Below are 17617 nucleotides of genomic sequence, written 5' to 3' on the forward strand. Positions count from 1 at the left end.
CCTCTGAGCACGGGGGACGTCGATCGCTGGAGGGATGAAGTCTTCCCAGTCCCAATGAATCTTCCCCATCCATCTTCTTCCAAGTAGTGTTGGTCCATCACTTGAAACAGTCCACAATGGTAAATTGTGCACCGCGCCATTATGGAATACACTTACATCCGCACTACCAACAACTGATATCAGTTCCTTGGTGTAGGTCCACAGCTTTGCCTGAATTGGGACCAGCTTGGTCGTTCCATAGTCTCTCAAAGGCTTCCTGGCTCATTACTGACTGACTTGCCCTCGTGTCCACTTCCACGTAGACTGGAACGCCATTTATCTCGACTTCCATTATCACTGGAGGACAATCTGTGGTGCAGGTATATACTCCATACACTTCGTCCTGGGACTGAGCTGCCTCTCTAGCCATCTCCTCGTAATCCGCGCTGGATTCACAGCCATCTGCTGACTCCTCTTCCACGTGGTGAGTCACAGCTCTTTTGCACATTCACTGGAGGTGGCCCTTTGTGCTGCAGCCTTTCTCGCAATTCTCCGATATCTGTAGGCCTGTTTCCAGCTCGGCGCGGCACAGCAGGAGATGCTGGGGGCGGCGCTATGGCCCTGCGCAAAAACAGTGCCGGCAGCTGCGCACATGCAGTGGAGGCTGCGCGCATGCGCAGTAGCTCCTGGCCCTCCCAGCGCGTCCTGTCTACGGGCGATGACCCTATCCCTGGCCGAAGGGACGTTGCCCCTATCCCGGGACAAGTGGCCTGACAGTACTTACCTCTTCCACGGCAGCCCGCCGGCATCTCGCTGGGGGCGGGACCCGCCCGAAGTCCTCGCCGTCAGTGGCGGGGCCCGCCCAACCTGCATCTCCTGGAGGGGCACATCCCAGCACACTTTTGGAGGGCTCCCGGTGCTGCAGTAGGTGAGTAGGTGTGCCACACGGATCGGTGCTGGGACCACAACTGTTTATAATATACATAGATGACCTGGAAGAGGGGACAGAGTATAGTGTAACAAAATTTGTAGATGACGCAAAGATTAGTGGGAAAGCGGATTGTGTAGAGGACACAGAAAGGCTGCAAAGAGATTTAAATAGGTTAAGCGAATGGGCTAAGGTTTGGCAGATGGAATACAATGTCGGAAAATGTGAGGTCATCCACCTTGGAAAAAAAAACAGTAAAAGGGAATATTATTTGAATGGGCAGAAATTACAACATGCTGCGGTGCAGAGGGACCTGGGGGTCCTTGTGCATGAATCCCAAAAAGTTAGTTTGCAGGTACAGCAGGTAATCAGGAAGGCGAATGGAATGTTGGCCTTCATTGCGAGAGGGATGGAGTACAAAAGCAGGGAGGTCTGGCTGCAACTGTACAGGGTATTGGTGAGGCCGCACTTGGAGTACTGCGTGCAGTTTTGGTCACCTTACTTAAGGAAGGATCTACTAGCCTTGGAGGAGGTACAGAGACGATTCACTGGGCTGATTCCGGAGATGAGGGGGTTACCTTATGATGGTAGATTGAGTAGACTGGGTCTTTACTTGTTGGAGTTCAGAAGGATGAGGGGTGATCTTATAGAAACATTTAAAATAATGAAAGGGATAGACAACATAGAGGCAGAGAGGTTGTTTCCACTGGTCGGGGAGACTAGAACTAGGGGGCACAGCCTCAAAATACGGGGGAGCCAATTTAAAACCGAGTTGAGAAGGAATTTCTTCTCCCAGAGGGTTATGAATCTGTGGAATTATCTGCCCAAGGAAGCAGTTGAGGCTAGCTCATTGAATGTATTCAAGTCACAGATAGATAGATTTTTAAACAATAAGGGAATTAAGGGTTACGGGGAGCGGGTGGGTAAGTGGAGCTGAGTCCACGGCCAGATCAGCCATGATCTTTTTGAATGGCGGAGCAGGCTCGAGGGGCTAGATGGCCTACTCCTGTTCCTAATTCTTATGTTCTTATGTTCTTATGAAATTTAATTTTTTATTTATTGATTGATTATTTATTATTTTTAATTTTTTAATTTTTTTTGGATTGATTTATTGGTTGATTTATTGATCATTTATTATTGATGATGATTCTTTATTTGTAAAAGTGAAGTGTTTAATGTTTGTAAACTTCCCTCCCCACTCCCCCACCCCCCACCATCTCTCGTTCCCTACGCCTGATTTCTAAGTGCAGGCAAGGTTTTTCTGAGCGTAAAAAATCTACACTTACTCCATTCTAAGTTAGTTTGGAGTAAGTTTTCGCTGCCTAAACTTGCAAAACAGGTGTAAGTGGCTGGTAACGTCCCCTTTTGAAAAAAAAAACTTCTAAAACGAAACTATTCTAACTCACTGGAATTGGAGCAAACTAAATGCCGAGAATTGCAATTTCTAAGATACTCCATTCTAAACTAGTTGCTCCAAAAAAATAGGAGCCACTCAGGCCGAAACTTGAGCCATAGTCTGTGAACCGACACTGATGAGCCCTGTGATTACCTCCGCAACGCCAGCATGGTGCTACTCGACTTACGTTTGCACCGCTCAGCGGACTCTGAGTTAAGGAACTCGGGGGCCTGTACGCTCTGCCCTGGGCAGCTTCACATTCAACAGTTCTGCCTGTGAAAGGAACCATTCTATTTACAGTACTTGACAGGTTTGACTCCTGAGAGTGAGTCATCATCTGCTTGGAGCTGCAGCTTGAGGTCATGAACGCCTGGCTGGTGCTGATGGCCTTCTGCAGAGTGACGGTGTTTACGGCAGACAGTAGCCTGTGAAGAAGGGCCTCATGACCAATGCCAATTATGAAGGCGTCCCGCAACGCATCGGCGAGGGATGTACAGAATTCACACGGTCCTGCCAGCCTCCTGAGGTCGGCAACGTACTTCGCAATTTCCTGACCTTCAGGGTGGCGGTGTGTATAAAACCGATGCCTGGCCGTGAGGATGCTCTCCTTCGGTTTGAGTTGGTCCCGAATTAGCACTTTCAGCTCCTCATATGACTTGGTCGTTGTTTTCTCTGGTGCAAGCAAGTCCCTGATGAGGCCGCAGACCGCAGGTCCACAACTGGTCAACAGGATAGCTCTGCACTTATCTGCCAGCGTGGCCGGATCATCGCTTATCAGGTCGTTTGCTACGAAATATTGGTCGAGCCGCTCCACAAGGGCTCCCCAATCTTCACCCTCTGAGAACTTTTCTAATGCACCAACGTTAGTCATTTTTGCTTGAAAGTTCGCAATCTCGTCGCCAGTTGTTATGTCTTTAGTATTCTTATGAATGACTCCACGAGATCTAGTATTGTACTTGAGCTGTTGTGACCTTGGTCCTATTTATTGTAACTCCAGAGTGAGGCACAAGCATGGTGGGCAGTCTTTGATACTGGGCCCTGCACACCTATGCAGGTGACCCTCAGCTCTCCCACCGCAGTGCCCTCTGGTGGCACACCTTATGTGACTATACAGTTCGTATTCATGGTCTACATACATGACACCTCCCTAAGCCTCTTTACCTCCCTTTCCTCCTTTAAGACGTCCTTAAAACCTTTGCCCAAGCTGTTGGATACCTGCCCAAATTTCTCCTCATGCGGCTCAGTGTCAAATTTTGTTTGATAATCGCTCCGGTGAAGCACCTGTGCGTTAGAATTAAGGGTAATTGTTTTTCCGATCGATACTGGCTTATAATGAAAGAGCAGCAAATCACTTCAGCTTGCCTTGCATTTGGTCTTTCCTCAGATCCTTTTGCTTGTGAGTTTGTGGTGCCGACATGGAGCTTTACTTGCTGGAAGGAGAGCAGTAGCTGGAAGGAAGGCATTCAGCCCCTCGAGCCTGTTACACAGGAACAGGAGGAGCTCATTCAGCCCCTCGAGCTTATTACACAGGAACAGGAGGAGGCCATTCAGCCCCTCAAGCCTGTTACACAGGAACAGGAGGAGGCCATTCAGCCCCTCGAATTGTTACACAGGAACAGGAGGAGGCCATTCAGCCCCTCGAGCCTGTTACTCAGGAACAGGAGGAGGCCATTCAGCCCCTTGAACTGTTACACAGGAACAGGAGGAGGCCATTCAGCCCCTCGAGCCTGTTACACAGGAACAGGAGGAGGCTATTCAGCCCCTCGAGCCTGTTACACAGGAACAGGAGGAGGCCATTCAGCCCCTCGAGCCTGTTACACAGGAACAGGAGGAGGCCATTCAGCCCCTCGAGCCTGTTACATAGGAACAGGAGTAGACCATTCAGCCCCTCGAGCCTGTTACACAGGAACAGGAGGAGGCCATTAAGCCTCTCGAGCCTGTTGCACAGGAACAGGAGGAGGCCATTCAGCCCCTCGAGCCTGTTACACAGGAACAGGAGGAGGCCATTCAGCCCCCTGAGCTTGTTACATAGGAACAGGAGGAGGCCATTCAGCCCCTCGAGCCTGTTACACAGGAACAGGAGGCCATTCAGCCCCTCGAGCCTGTTACACAGGAACAGGAGGCCATTCAGCCACCATTCAATGAGATCAGGGCTGAGTTGCGACTGAACTCCAGATACTTATCGGAAATTCTGGTGCTCACACCCCACGATTCCCCTAATATTAAAATTCAATTTTTGATAAATGAAAGGCTATGTTCTATCAATGGCATTACCATCGCTGAATTCTCCACCATCAACATCCAGATACTCAACTGGACCAGCCACATAAATGGCGTAGCCCAGAGAGCAGGTCAGAGGCTGGGTATTCTGTGGCGAGTGACTCACCTCCGAATTACCCAAAGCCTCTCCACCATCGACAAGGCACACATCAGGAGTGTGATGGAATGCTCTCCACATGAGTCCAAGCTCTACTGCAAGTCTGGGACACTTAATCTTGGCTCACACTTCAGTGCAGCGGAAACACAAAGCACAAAAGGCCATTTGGCCCATTGTCTAGATTGGGTCTATACTCTCTGGAGTTTAGAAGAATGAGAGGTGATCTCATTGAAACATTCTGAAGATTCTGAAGGGGATTGACAGGGTAGATGCAGGGAGGATGTTTCCCCCGGGCTGGAGAGTCTAGAACCAGAGGTCACAGTCTCAGGCTAAGGGGTCGACCATTTAGGACAGAGATGAGGAGGAATTTCTTCACTCAAAGGGTGGTGAATCTTTGGAATTCTCTGCCCCAGAGGGCTATGGAGGCGGAGTCTCTGGAATATATTCAGGGCCGAGATCGATAGATTTTTAGATATTAAGGGAATCAAGGGATATGGGGATCGGGCGGGAAAGTGGAGTTAAGGTTGATGATCAGCCAGGATCTCATTGAATAACGGAGTAGCCTTGAGGGGCCGAATGGCCGACTCCTGCTCCTATTTCTTATGTTATCATACCTGAGCTGTTTTTTTGAAAGAGCTATCAATTAGTCCCCCATCTTTCCCCCGTAGCTTTGCAAAATTTCTCCCTTCATGTATTTATCCAATTCCCTTTTGAAAGTTACTGTTGGTTCTGCTCCCACCGGCCTTTCAGACAGTGCACCCCCGATTATATGAACTGGGCGCATTAAACAATTTCCCCTCATCTCCTCCTCTGGTTCTTTTCCCAATTACCTTAAATCCGTGTCCTCTGGTTACCGACCCTCCTGCCACTGGAAACAGTTTCTCCCTAGCTACTCGGCCAAATCCCCTCCTAATTGTGAACACCTCGGTCAAATCTCTCCTTGACCTTCTCTGCTCGAAGGAGAACAAGCCCAGCTTCTCCAGTGTCTCATCCTTGGCACCATTGTATTAAATCTCCTCCACACCCTCTCCGTGACCTTGACATCCTTTCGAAAGTGCTGTGCCCAGAATTGGACACAATACTCCAATTGAGACCTAACCAGCGATTTATAAAGGTTTAGCATAACTTCCTTGCTTTTGTACTTAATGCCTCTATTTATAGAACCAAGGATTCTGTATGCTTTTTTTAACAGGCCAATCAGTACTGAAAGAATGCCGCATTGTTGGAGGCGTTTGCCGATTCAGACAGATATGAATGTCCGGGCCAAAATTTCTCCCTTGCTAAAACCCACCTCACTTATGGGATCTTGCTGTGTGCAAATTGCGACAATTGCGTTCATAGGCTGCAATTCATCGGCTGCATGGTGTCCGCACCGTGCCAGACAAAATAAGGCAAAGTTCCGTGCTCCTCAAACGTTGGAGGAGCACGGAAGAATATCAGCAGAGGGACCGGGAGCTCAGCAGTAAGTTATTGCCCTGGAATTATTGTCGGGGGAAAAAAAAACTGGCCATGGAGTGAGTGTGATTGGAGCCATGCACCCCCACCGAGTACAAGGTTCCAGCTCGTGGTAGGAAAGTAGGTTGCAATGAGTTGTCCAGTTTGGAAAATCAGGAGTGGGTTGGTCATTGTTGCTGATTCACTGTGAGTTGCATCAAACACCCACCAGTGGTGTGGTAGTGTAGTGGTTACATAGTAATCCAGAGAACATCCGTTCCGATTACACCCTGGTAGTTTTGAGAATTTGAACTCTGTTTAAAGAAAATCTGGTGTCAGTAAAAGTGACCACGAAGCAGTCGGTTTGTCCGTAAAAACCCAACTGGTCCATTAATGTCCTTTCGGGAAGAAAACCTGCCGTCCTTACCCGGTCTGGGCCGACAGATGACTCCAGTCCCAACACGACATGGTTAACTCTTAACTGCCCTCTGAAGTGAACTAGCCAGCTACTCCTTGTGCATGAAACACAAAAAATTAGTATACAGGTACAGCAAGTAATCAGGATGGCAAAGGGAATGTTGGCCTTTATTGCAAGGGGATAGAGTATAAGAGCAGAGCGGTCCTGCTACAACTGTACAGGGTATTGGTGAGGCCACACCTTGAGTACTGCGTACAGTTTTGGTCTCCGTATTTAAGGAGGGATATACTTGCATTGGAGGCAGTTCAGAGAAGGTTCACTAGGTTGATTCCAGAGATGAAGGGGTTGTCTTATGAAGGAAGGTTAAGCAGGTTGGGCCGATACTCTTTGGAGTTTAGAAGAATGAGAGGTGATCTTATTGAAACATATGAGATTCTGAGGGGGCTTGACAGGGTAGATGCAGAGAGGATGTTTCCCCTCGTGGGGGAATCTACAACTAGGGGGCATAGTTTCAGAATAAGGGGTCACCCATTCAAAATGGAGATGAGGAATTTCTTCTCTCTGAGGGTCATGAAACTTTGGAATTCTCTGCCCCAGAGAGCTGTGGAAGCTGGGTCATTTAATATATTTAAGGTGGAGATAGACAGATTTTTGAATGATAAGGGAGTCAAGGGTTATGGGGAGAGGGCAGGGAAGTGGAGTTGAGGCCAGAATCAGATCAGCCATGAACTTATTTAATGGCGGAGCAGGCTCGAGGGGTCAAATGGCCAACTCCTGCTCCTATTTCTTATGTTCTTATCAAACCCACTACCAGTGGTTCAAGAAGGCGGCGGCTCACCACCACCTTCGCGGGGCAACTAGGGATGGGCAATAAATGTTGGCCTTGCCAGCGATGCCCATATTCCATTAGAATTAAAAACACAAAGATGGGAGAGCCATAACATAGAAAATAGGTGCAGGAGTAGGCCATTCGACCCTTTGAGCCTGCACCACCATTCAATATGATCATGGCTGATCATGCAACTTCAGTGCCCCATTCCTACTTTCTCTCCATACCCCTTGATCCCTTTAGCTGTAAGGGCCACATCTAACTCCCTTTTGAATATATCCAATGAACTGGCCTCAACAATTTTCTGTGGTAGAGAATTCCACAGGTTCACAATTCTCTGAGTGAAGAAGTTTCTCCTCATCTCGGTTCTAAATGACTTACCCCTTGTCCTTAGACTGTGACCCCTGGTTCTGGACTTCCTGCATTTAACATGTCATAGAAACAAAGAAAATAGGTGCAGGAGTAGGCCATTCAGCCCTTCGAGCCTGCACCGCCATTCAATGAGTTCATGGCTGAACATGCAACTTCAGTAGCCCATTCCTGCTTTCTCGCCATACCCCTTGATCCCCCTAGTAGTAAGGACTACATCTACTAACTCCTTTTTGAATATATTTAGTGAATTGGCCTCAACAACTTTCTGTGGTCGAGAATTCCACAGGTTCACCACTCTCTGGGTGAAGAAGTTTCTCCTCATCTCGGTCCTAAATGGCTTACTCCTTATCCTTAGACTGTGACCCCTGGTTCTGGACTTCCCCAACATTGGGAACATTCTTCCTGCATCTAACCTGTCCAATCCTGTCAGAATTTTATATATTTCTATGAGATCACCTCTCATTCTTCTAAATTCCAGTGAATATAAGCCTAGTCGATCCAGTCTTTCTTCATATGTCAGTCCTGCCATCCTGGGCATCAGTCTGGTGAACCTTCGTTGCACTCTCACAATAGCAAGAATGTCCTTCCTCAGATTAAGGGACCAAAACTGTACACAATATTCAAAGTGTGGCCTCACCAAGGCTCTGTACAACTGCAGTAAGACCTCTCTGCTCCGATACTCAAATCCTCTCGCTCTGAAGGCCAACATGCCATTTGCCTTCTTCACCACCTGCTGTACCTGCATGCCAACTTTCAATGACTGATGTACCATGACACCCAGGTCTCGTTGCACCTCCCCTTTTCCTAATCTGTCACCAGTCAGATAATATTCTGCCTTCCTGTTTTTGTCACCAAAGTGGATAATCTCACATTTATCTACATTATACTGCATCTCCCACAAACCTAACCTGTCCAAGTCACCCTGCAGCCTCTTAGCATCCTCCTCACAGCTCACACTGCCACCCAGCTTAGTGTCATCTGCAAACTTGGAGATATTACATTCAGTTCCTTCGTCTAAATCATTAATGTATATTGTAAATAGCTGGGGTCCCAGCACTGAACCTTGCGGTACCCCACTAGTCACTGCCTGCCATTCTGAAAAGGACCCGTTTATTCCTACTCTTTGTTTCCTATCTGTCAATCAGTTCTCTATCCACGTCAATACATTACCCCCAATACCATGTGCTATAATTTTGCACATTAATCTCTTGTATGGGACCTTGTCAAAAGCCTTTTGAAAGTCCAAATACACTACATCCACTGGTTCTCCCTTGTCCACTCTACTAGTTACATCCTCAAAAAATTCTAGAAGATTTGTCAAGAATGATTTCCCCTTCATAAATCCATGCTGACTTGGACCGATCTTGTCACTGCTTTCCAAATGCGCTGCTATTACTTCTTTAATAATTGATTCCAACATTTTCCCCACTACTGATATCAGGCAAACCGGTCTATAATTCCCCGTTTTCTCTCTCCTTTTTTAAAAAGTGGGGTTACATTAGCTACCCTCTAATCCATAGGAACTGAACCAGAGTCTTTAGAATGTTGGAAAATGACCACCAATGCATCCACTATTTCTAGGGCCACTTCCTTAAATACTCTGGTATGCAGACTATCTGGCCCTGGGGATTTATTGGCCTTCAATCCCATCAATTTCCCGAACACAATTTCCTCCTTCTCACTAGACCCTTGGTCCCCTATTATTTTCGGGAGGTTATTCGTGTCTTTCTTAGTGAAGACAGAACCAAAATATTTGTTCAATTGGTCTGCCATTTCCTTGTTCCCCATTATGAGTTCACCTGATTCTGACTGCAAGGGACCTACGTTAGTCTTCACTAAACTTTTTCTCTTTACATATCTATAGAAGCTTTTGCAGTCAGTTTTTATGTTCCCTACAAGCTTACTCTCATACTCTATTATCCCCCTCCTAATTAAACCCTTAATCCTCCTCTGCTGGATTCTAAATTTCTCCCAGTCCTCAGGTTTGCTGCTTTTTCTGGCCAATTTATATGCCTCTTCCTTGAATTTAACACTATCCCTAATTTCCCTCGTTAGCCACGGTTGAGCCACCTTTCCCTTTTTATTTTTACACCAGACAGGGATGTACAATTCTTGTAGTTCATTCATGTGATCTTTAAATGTCTGCCATTGCCTATCCACGGTCAGCCCTTTAAGTGCACTGTGGACCACTTCCCATATCTTGGGAGCCTCCTATCAACAAGAGCAGGCATCGACAACGAGATCCAACACCGCCTCCTGTGTGCCAGTGCAGCCTTCAGCCACTTGAGGAAAAGAGTATTTGAAGACCAGGCCCTGAAAACTGCCAACAAGCTCATGGTCTACAGGGCTATAGTAATACCTGCCCTCCTATATGGCTCAGAGATATGGACCATGTACAGTTGACACCTCAACAACGATGTCTCCGCAAGATCCTATAAATCCCCTGGGAGGACAGGCGCACCAACATCAGCGTCCTCGTTGAAACACTGACCACACTCGATCAGCTCTGTTGGGCAGGCCACATAATCTGCATGCCAGACACGAGACTCCCAAAGCAAGTGCTCTACTCGGAGCTCCTTCACGGCAAACGAGCCAAAGGTGGGCAGCGGAAATGCTACAAGATCACCCTCGAAGCCTCTCTAATAAAGTGCGACATCCCCACTGACACCTGGGAGTCCCTGGCCCAAGACTGCCCTAAGTGGAGGAAGTGCATCCAAGAGGGCGCTGAGCACCTCGAGTCTCAATGCCGAGAGCATGGAGAAATCAAGCGCAGGCAGCGGAAGGAGCGTGCGGTAAACCTGTCCCACCCACCCCTCCCCTCAAGGACTATCTGTCCCACCTGTGACAGAGTCTGTGGCTGAGCCACCAAAAAACTCACTTCAGGGGTGGAAGCAAGTCTTCCTCAATCCCGAGGGACTGCCTATGATGATGATGATGATTTAGGTATCATTCGCCAGTCTATCCTAGCCAATTCACATCTTATACCATTGAAGTTACCTCTCTTTAAGTTCAGGACCCTAGTCTCTGAATTAACTGTGTCACTCTCCATCTTAATGAAGAATTCTACCATATATGGTCACTCTTCCCCAAGGTCACATGACCAGATTGCTAATTAATCCTCTCTCATTACACATCACCCAGTTGAGGATGGCCTGCTCTGTAGTTGGTTCCTTGACATATTGGTCCAGAAAACCATTTCTTATACATCCAGGAAATCCTCCTCCACAGTACTGCTACCAGTTTGGTTAGCCCAATCTAAGGGCCCAAGTTTCCACACGATAAAAAACGGGCGCCCCTCCAAGCTGGGCGCCTGTTTTTCGTGCCTAAAACGGCGCCGGAAAAAAACCGCGTGATTCTGGAGCGCCCTGCAGCTCCTTGTCTGTTTGGCGCGGCGCCCAGGGGGGCGGAGCCTACACTCGTGCCGATTTTGTAAGTGGGAGGGGGCGGGTACCATTTAAATGAGTTTTTTTCCTGCCAGCAACACTGCACGTACGCGTTGGAGCGTTCGCGCACGCGCAGTGTGAAGGAAACATTGGCACTCGGCCATTTTTGTAGTTCTTTGTAGCTGTTTAATTGTTGAACATTTTTTAATAAAAGCACATTGCCATCAGCACATCAGCACGGAGAAGGCTGCAGGAAGCCTCAGAAAGTTGAGGCAGCCGTTTCCCTCCCCCTCCCCCCACCCCCGCGGGAACAAACGGCTATCTCCTCCCCCCACCCCCGCAGGAATGAATGGCTTTCTCCTCCCCCCCCCCGCGGGAACGAACGGCTATCTCCTCCCCCACCCCCTGTGGGAACGAACGCCTGCAGAATTCTCCCTGGCTGAAGCACTTTCACACAGGTAGGAAGATGGTTTATTTAATCTTTTCTTTGCTTATAAATGTTTATTCAGGTTGGATTTATTTGTATAATATTTGTAGAAGTATAAATAAGGATTTATTATAGAGTTTAATGACTTCCCTTCCCTTCCCGCCCCCCCCCCACCTCGTTCTGGACGCCTAATTTGTAACCTGCGCCTGATTTTTTAATGTGTAGACAAGGTTTTTTCAGTTCTACAAAAATCTTCACTTGCTCCATTCTAAGTTAGTTTGGAGTACGTTTTCACTGTGGAAACTTTGAAATCAGGCGTCAGTGGCCGGACACGCCCCCTTTTGAAGAAAAAATTCTGTTCCAAAGTGGAACTGTTCTACCTGACTAGGACTGCAGAAAAAAAAATGTGGACAATTGCGACTTCTAAGATAGTCCGCTCTCCACCAGTTGCTCCTAAAAATCAGGCGCAAATCATGTGGAAACTTGGGCCCAATATGTAGATTAAAGTCACCCATGATAACTGCTGTACCTTTATTGCACGCATCCCTAATTTCCTGTTTGATGCCATCCCCAACCTCACTACTACTGTTTGGTGGCCTGCACATATCTCCCACTAGTGTTTTCTGCCCTTTGGTGTTTCGCAGCTCTACCCATATAGATTCCACATCACCCAAGCTAATATCCTTCCTTACTATTGCGTTAATCTCCTCTTCGACCAGTAACACTACCCCACCTCCTTTTCCTTCCTGTCTAGCCTTCCTGAATATTGAATACCCCTGGATGTTGAGTTCCAGCCTTGGTCACCCTGGAACCATGTCTCCATAATCCCAATTACATCATATCCGTTAACAGCTATCTGCGCAGTTAATTCACCCACCTTATTACGAATGCTCCTCACATTGAGACTCAGAGCCTTCAGGCTTGTTTTTTTAAACACGCTTTGTCCTTTTAGAATTATGTTGTAGTGTGGCCCTTTTTGATTTTTGCTATTGATTTCTCTGCACTCCAGTCTTATTTTTCTCCTTCCTACCAATTGCTTCTGCCCCCTTTTTACTTCCCTCTGCCTCCCTGCGTAGATTCCCATCCCCCTGCCATATTAGTTTAAACCCTCCCCAGCAAGCTGCAGTTTGTTCACTAGTTGCAAAAGGATATACCAGGTTTGTGGCAGAATGGCATCAGACAGGGGAAGGACATCAAGATGTGCAGCATGGGTTTAATTGGTGCAACAGCAACTTGTATTTGTAAATACACTGAGCTGCATAAGTAGAAATTAGCGCAGGCAACCAAAAGCTAGGTCAAAGAGGCAGTTTTTAAGGAGGGTCTTAAAAGGAGGAGAGAGGTAGAGAGGTGGAGAGGTTTAGGGAGGGAGTTCCAGAGCTTGGGGCCCAGGCAGCCGAAGGCACAGCCACCAATGGTCGTGCGATTATAATCAGGGATGCTCAAGAGGGCAGAATTTCAGAATTTGAGGAGCACAGATATCTCGGGGGGGGGGGGGAGGGGTTGTGGTGCTGGAGGAGATGACAGAGATAGGGAGGGGCGAGGTTATGGAGGGATTTGTAAACAAGGATGAGAATTGTGAAATCGAGGCGTTGCTTAACCGGGAGCCAATGTAGGTCAGCGAGCACAGGGGTGATGGGTGAGCGGGACTGGGTGCAAGTTCGGACATTTAGGACAGGCAATGTCTAACATTTGATAAGAAAGATCAGCCAGAATCAGCAACAAAGCCTGAATTGGAAATCAAATACAAGATATATTTTCTCTACTGTATAAAATTAAACGGAGAGCAATGTAATCTATCCACTAACTTCATCATAAATGTATATTTGCCCTTCACAAACGTACTCACAGTGAATTATTTTCAAAATGGGTTTAAATGAATAGAATTGACATTTTCATTAATCTGCCGTGGGGTTTGATCTGATTTATTCACGTTATTGAGCATCAGATAACCTTATAACGCCTCATTTTAATCAGATATAAATAATTCAGAGTATTAGTCAAATAAATCTAGTCAAACCAGAAAGTTTTTTTTTTAAACTTATCTTTTAAGAGGAGAAAATCACCACATTTTAACTATTTTTAGTAATTGGGTGAAAATAGTTCAGTATAATATGGGAATTATCATTTATGACAACTTCTAACAGACGATTGAATCACTTTCAGCCCGACAAACCGCCGAGATCTCCACGATCCTCCAATTCTGCCCTCTTGTACATCCCATGATTTCCATCACTCCACCATTGGTGGCTGTGCCTTCAGCTGCCTGGGCCCCAAGCTCTGGAACTCCCTGCCCAAATCTCTCCGCCTCTCTTTTCTCCTTTAAGACGCTCCTTAAAATCTACCTCTTTGACCAAGCTTTTGGTCACCTGTCCTTATATCTCCTTATGTGGCTCAGTGTCAAATTTTGTTTAATAATTGCTTCTGTGAAGCACCTGGGGATGTTTTACTATGTTAAAGGCGCTGTATAAATGGAAGTTGTTGTTGTTGGAGACCTGAATTCCTCCGCTCTCTTCTCCCTCTCGAGCCCTTTCAACAGATGTAAAATGATACCTCTTCCTGAAGCAATTACCTAACTTCCTCTGTGAGCAGGTGACTAGTCATGTGACTAACATTCCCAGACAGGAAGTGGTGTTGGTGTAAGCAGCCAATGAGAGAGAGAGCTTCTTGCCTGGTGATGTAGCTGTCAAATTCCAGGCAGCGGGCGGTTGAGGGGGTCGTTCAGCTCGACTGCCTGCTTCTCTTCCGCGGGTACATCCGAGCCAGGGCGTCCCTGGAGATGGAGCACACGGTGTCCACCGGTACGCTCGCGGCCTTCCGCGTGAGGTGGGCGCCGGAGGGACTGGAGTGCATCACCACCCCGGGAACAGAATTTTAATTTGATTTAAGTTTACGATTAAAAACTTAATTTGTTTCTTTGTCGGTTTTAGTGCCCCCTTTAATTATTTATGGTTTATGGTTTCAACTAAAATAGTTGTAGCTCTAAAAACTTGGGCCCAATAAAACAAAAAGAAAGACTTGTATTGGCACAGTACCTTTCACAACCTCAGGTCGCTCCAGAGTGTCCCTCAGTGTCAGCTGTGGCTCAGTGGGCAGCACACTTGCCTCGGAGTCAGAAGGTTGAGGGTTCAAATCCCACTCCAGGGACTTGAGTACGAAAATCGAGGCTGAAAACTCCCAGTGCAGTGCTGAGGGAGTGCCGCACTGTCGGAGATGTCGTCTTTCAGATGAGATGTTAAACCGAGGCCCCATCTGCCCCCTCAGGAGGTAATGGATCCCACGGCACTATTTCGAAGAGCAGGGGGGAAGTTATCCCCGGTGTCCTGGGGCCAATATTTATCCCTCACTCAACAAAACAGACTATCTGGTCATAGAAACATAGAAAATAGGTGCAGGAGTAGGCCATTCGGCCCTTCAAGCCTGCACCGCCATTCAATGAGTTCATGGCTGAAAATTCAACTTCAGTACCCCCTTCCTGCTTTCTCGCCATACCCCTTGATCCCCCTCATCTAACTCCTTTTTGAATATATTTAGTGAATTGGCCTCAACAACTTTCTGTGGTAGAGAATTCCACAGGTTCACCACTCTCTGGGTGAAGTTGTTTCTCCTCATCTCGGTCCTAAATGGCTTACCACTTATCCTTAGACTGTGTCCCCTGGTTCTGGACTTCCCCAACATTGGGAACATTCTTCCTGCATCTAACCTGTCTAACCCCGTCAGAATTATAAACGTTTCTATGAGGTCCCCTCTCATTCTTCTGAACTCCAGTGAATACAAGCCCAGTTGATCCAGTCTTTCTTGATATGTCAGTCCCGCCATCTCGGGAATCAGTCTGGTGAACCTTCGCTGCACTCCCTCAATAGCAAGAATGTCCTTCCTCAGGTTAGGAGACCAAAACTGTACACAATACTCCAGGTGTGGCCTCACCAAGGCCCTGTACAACTGTAGCAACACCTCCCTGCCCCTGTACTCAAATCCCCTCGCTATGAAGACCAACATGCCATTTGCTTTCTTAACCTGCATGCCAACCTTCAATGACTGATGTACCATGACACCCAGGTCTCGTTGCACCTCCCCTTTTCCTAATCTTCACCATTCAGATAATAGTCTGTCTCTCTGTTTTTACCACCAAAGTGGATAACCTCACATTTATCCACATTATACTTCATCTGCCATGCATTTGCCCACTCACCTAACCTATCCCAGTCGCTCTGCAGCCTCATAGCATCCCTCTCGCAGCTCACACTGCCACCCAACTTAGTGTCATCCGCAAATTTGGAGATACTACATTTAATCCCCTCGTCTAAATCATTAATGTACAGTGTAAACAGCTGGGGCCCCAGCACAGAACCTTGCGGTACCCCACTAGTCACTGCCTGCCATTCTGAAAAGTCCCCATTTACTCCTACTCTTTGCTTCCTGTCTGACAACCAGTTCTCAATCCAAGTCAGCACACTACCCCCAATCCCATGTGCTTTAACTTTGCACATTAATCTCTTGTGTGGGACCTTGTCGAAAGCCTTCTGAAAGTCCAAATATACCACATCGACTGGTTCTCCCTTGTCCACTCTACTGGAAACATCCTCAAAAAATTCCAGAAAATTTGTCAAGCATGATTTCCCTTTCACAAATCCATGTTGACTTGGACCTATCATGTCACCTCTTTCCAAATGCACTGCTATGACATCCTTAATAATTTTACCCACTACCGATGTCAGGCTGACCGGTCTATAATTCCCTGTTTTCTCTCTCCCTCCTTTTTTAAAAAGTGGGGTTACATTGGCTACCCTCCACTCCATAGGAACTGATCCAGAGTCAATGGAATGTTGGAAAATGACTGTCAATGCATCCGCTATTTCCAAGGCCACCTCCTTAAGTACTCTGGGATGCAGTCCATCAGGCCCTGGGGATTTATCGGCCTTCAATCCCCTCAATTTCCCCAACACAATTTCCCGACTAATAAGGATTTCCCTCAGTTCCTCCTCCTTGCTAGACCCTCTGACCCCTTTTATATCCGTCATGATCACATTGCTGTTTGTGGGAGCTTGCTGTGCGCCAATTGACTGCCGCGTTTCCCACATTACAACAGTGACTACACTCCAAAAGTACTTCATTGGCTGTAAAGCGCTTTGAGACGTCCGGTGGTCATGAAAGGCGCGACATAAATGCAACTCTTACTTTTCAATGAAGTACTTTTTGAAGTGTAGGCACTGTTGTAATGTGGGAACCGCAGCAGCCAATTTGTGCACAGCAAGCTCCCATAAACAGCAATGTGATAATGACCAGATAATCTGTTTCAGTGATGGAGGTAGTGATTGCTCTTTCAACGAGCCAGCACAGGCACGATGGGCCGAATGGCCTCTTTCTGTGCTGTATGGTAAATGTGTGTCCAATTCCCTTTTGAATATCTGCATTTCCTGACTCGACACCACGTGACAGAGACATTCATATATTAAAAAAAAAGGTTTATTTTCATGTGTAAGAAGTTTAAATAGTTTCACATATAATTTGAGTACTTTTCTGGTCCTTAAATAATCAAACAATCCCACGGCTATTTTTCGCTTACATTCTGTAATTTCTGAAGAGGAAATAGCCTTCTTCACGTGTTAACTCCAACATCTCTATAAATTAAGCGACAAGTTAAACAAAAACAAAAAAAAAACAAAATGGAAGTCCCACATAGTACAAAATATTTTCGGTTGTCCCCTCGGCAGACGTGGTGCTTCTACCTGGAGGTGAGGTTGCCGCGGGCGTGGCAGGAATGTAGAGGTCGGGTGCCCGTTACCGTGCTGTGGCAGTGCAGAGATGGGTGGAGGTCAGAAGTGGCCAGCACTTGGCACATCGCACCACCTCTCACACCCCTGTCCGCAACAGAAAGGCAAAGAGAAGAGATGTTAGAACAGACATTGCCATTGGGAACACAACCTTAAAGTTCAAGCTCGTTACGTTAAAAAGACTTGCATTTCTCCACGACCCTTCATGACCTCAAGACAACCTAGAGCGCTTTACAGCCAATGAAATACTTTTGGAATGTAGTCACAGTTGTAATGTGGGAAACGCGGCAACAGCAGTTTGAG

At 46.9% G+C, this 17617-nt stretch overlaps 2 protein-coding genes across 2 annotated transcripts in view; one reads left to right on the plus strand and one right to left on the minus strand.

Moving 5' to 3' along the window:
- The window catches only part of LOC139235043 (aspartate aminotransferase, cytoplasmic-like), a 117316-nt gene that overhangs the window by 96705 nt on the left and 2994 nt on the right, over positions 1 to 17617 (plus strand). The gene's annotated exons all lie outside the window — the stretch shown is intronic.
- The window catches only part of tgfa (transforming growth factor, alpha), a 59600-nt gene continuing 59006 nt past the window's right edge, over positions 17024 to 17617 (minus strand). Inside the window, exon 6 of the mRNA XM_070866161.1 lies at positions 17024 to 17401. Coding sequence (XP_070722262.1) covers positions 17394 to 17401 — 8 coding nt within the window. The 3' untranslated portion in view covers positions 17024 to 17393. The remainder of the gene's footprint in view (positions 17402 to 17617) is intronic.

Source organism: Pristiophorus japonicus, chromosome 22 (assembly GCF_044704955.1).
Source record: "Pristiophorus japonicus isolate sPriJap1 chromosome 22, sPriJap1.hap1, whole genome shotgun sequence".
Taxonomy (NCBI): Eukaryota; Metazoa; Chordata; class Chondrichthyes; family Pristiophoridae; genus Pristiophorus; species Pristiophorus japonicus.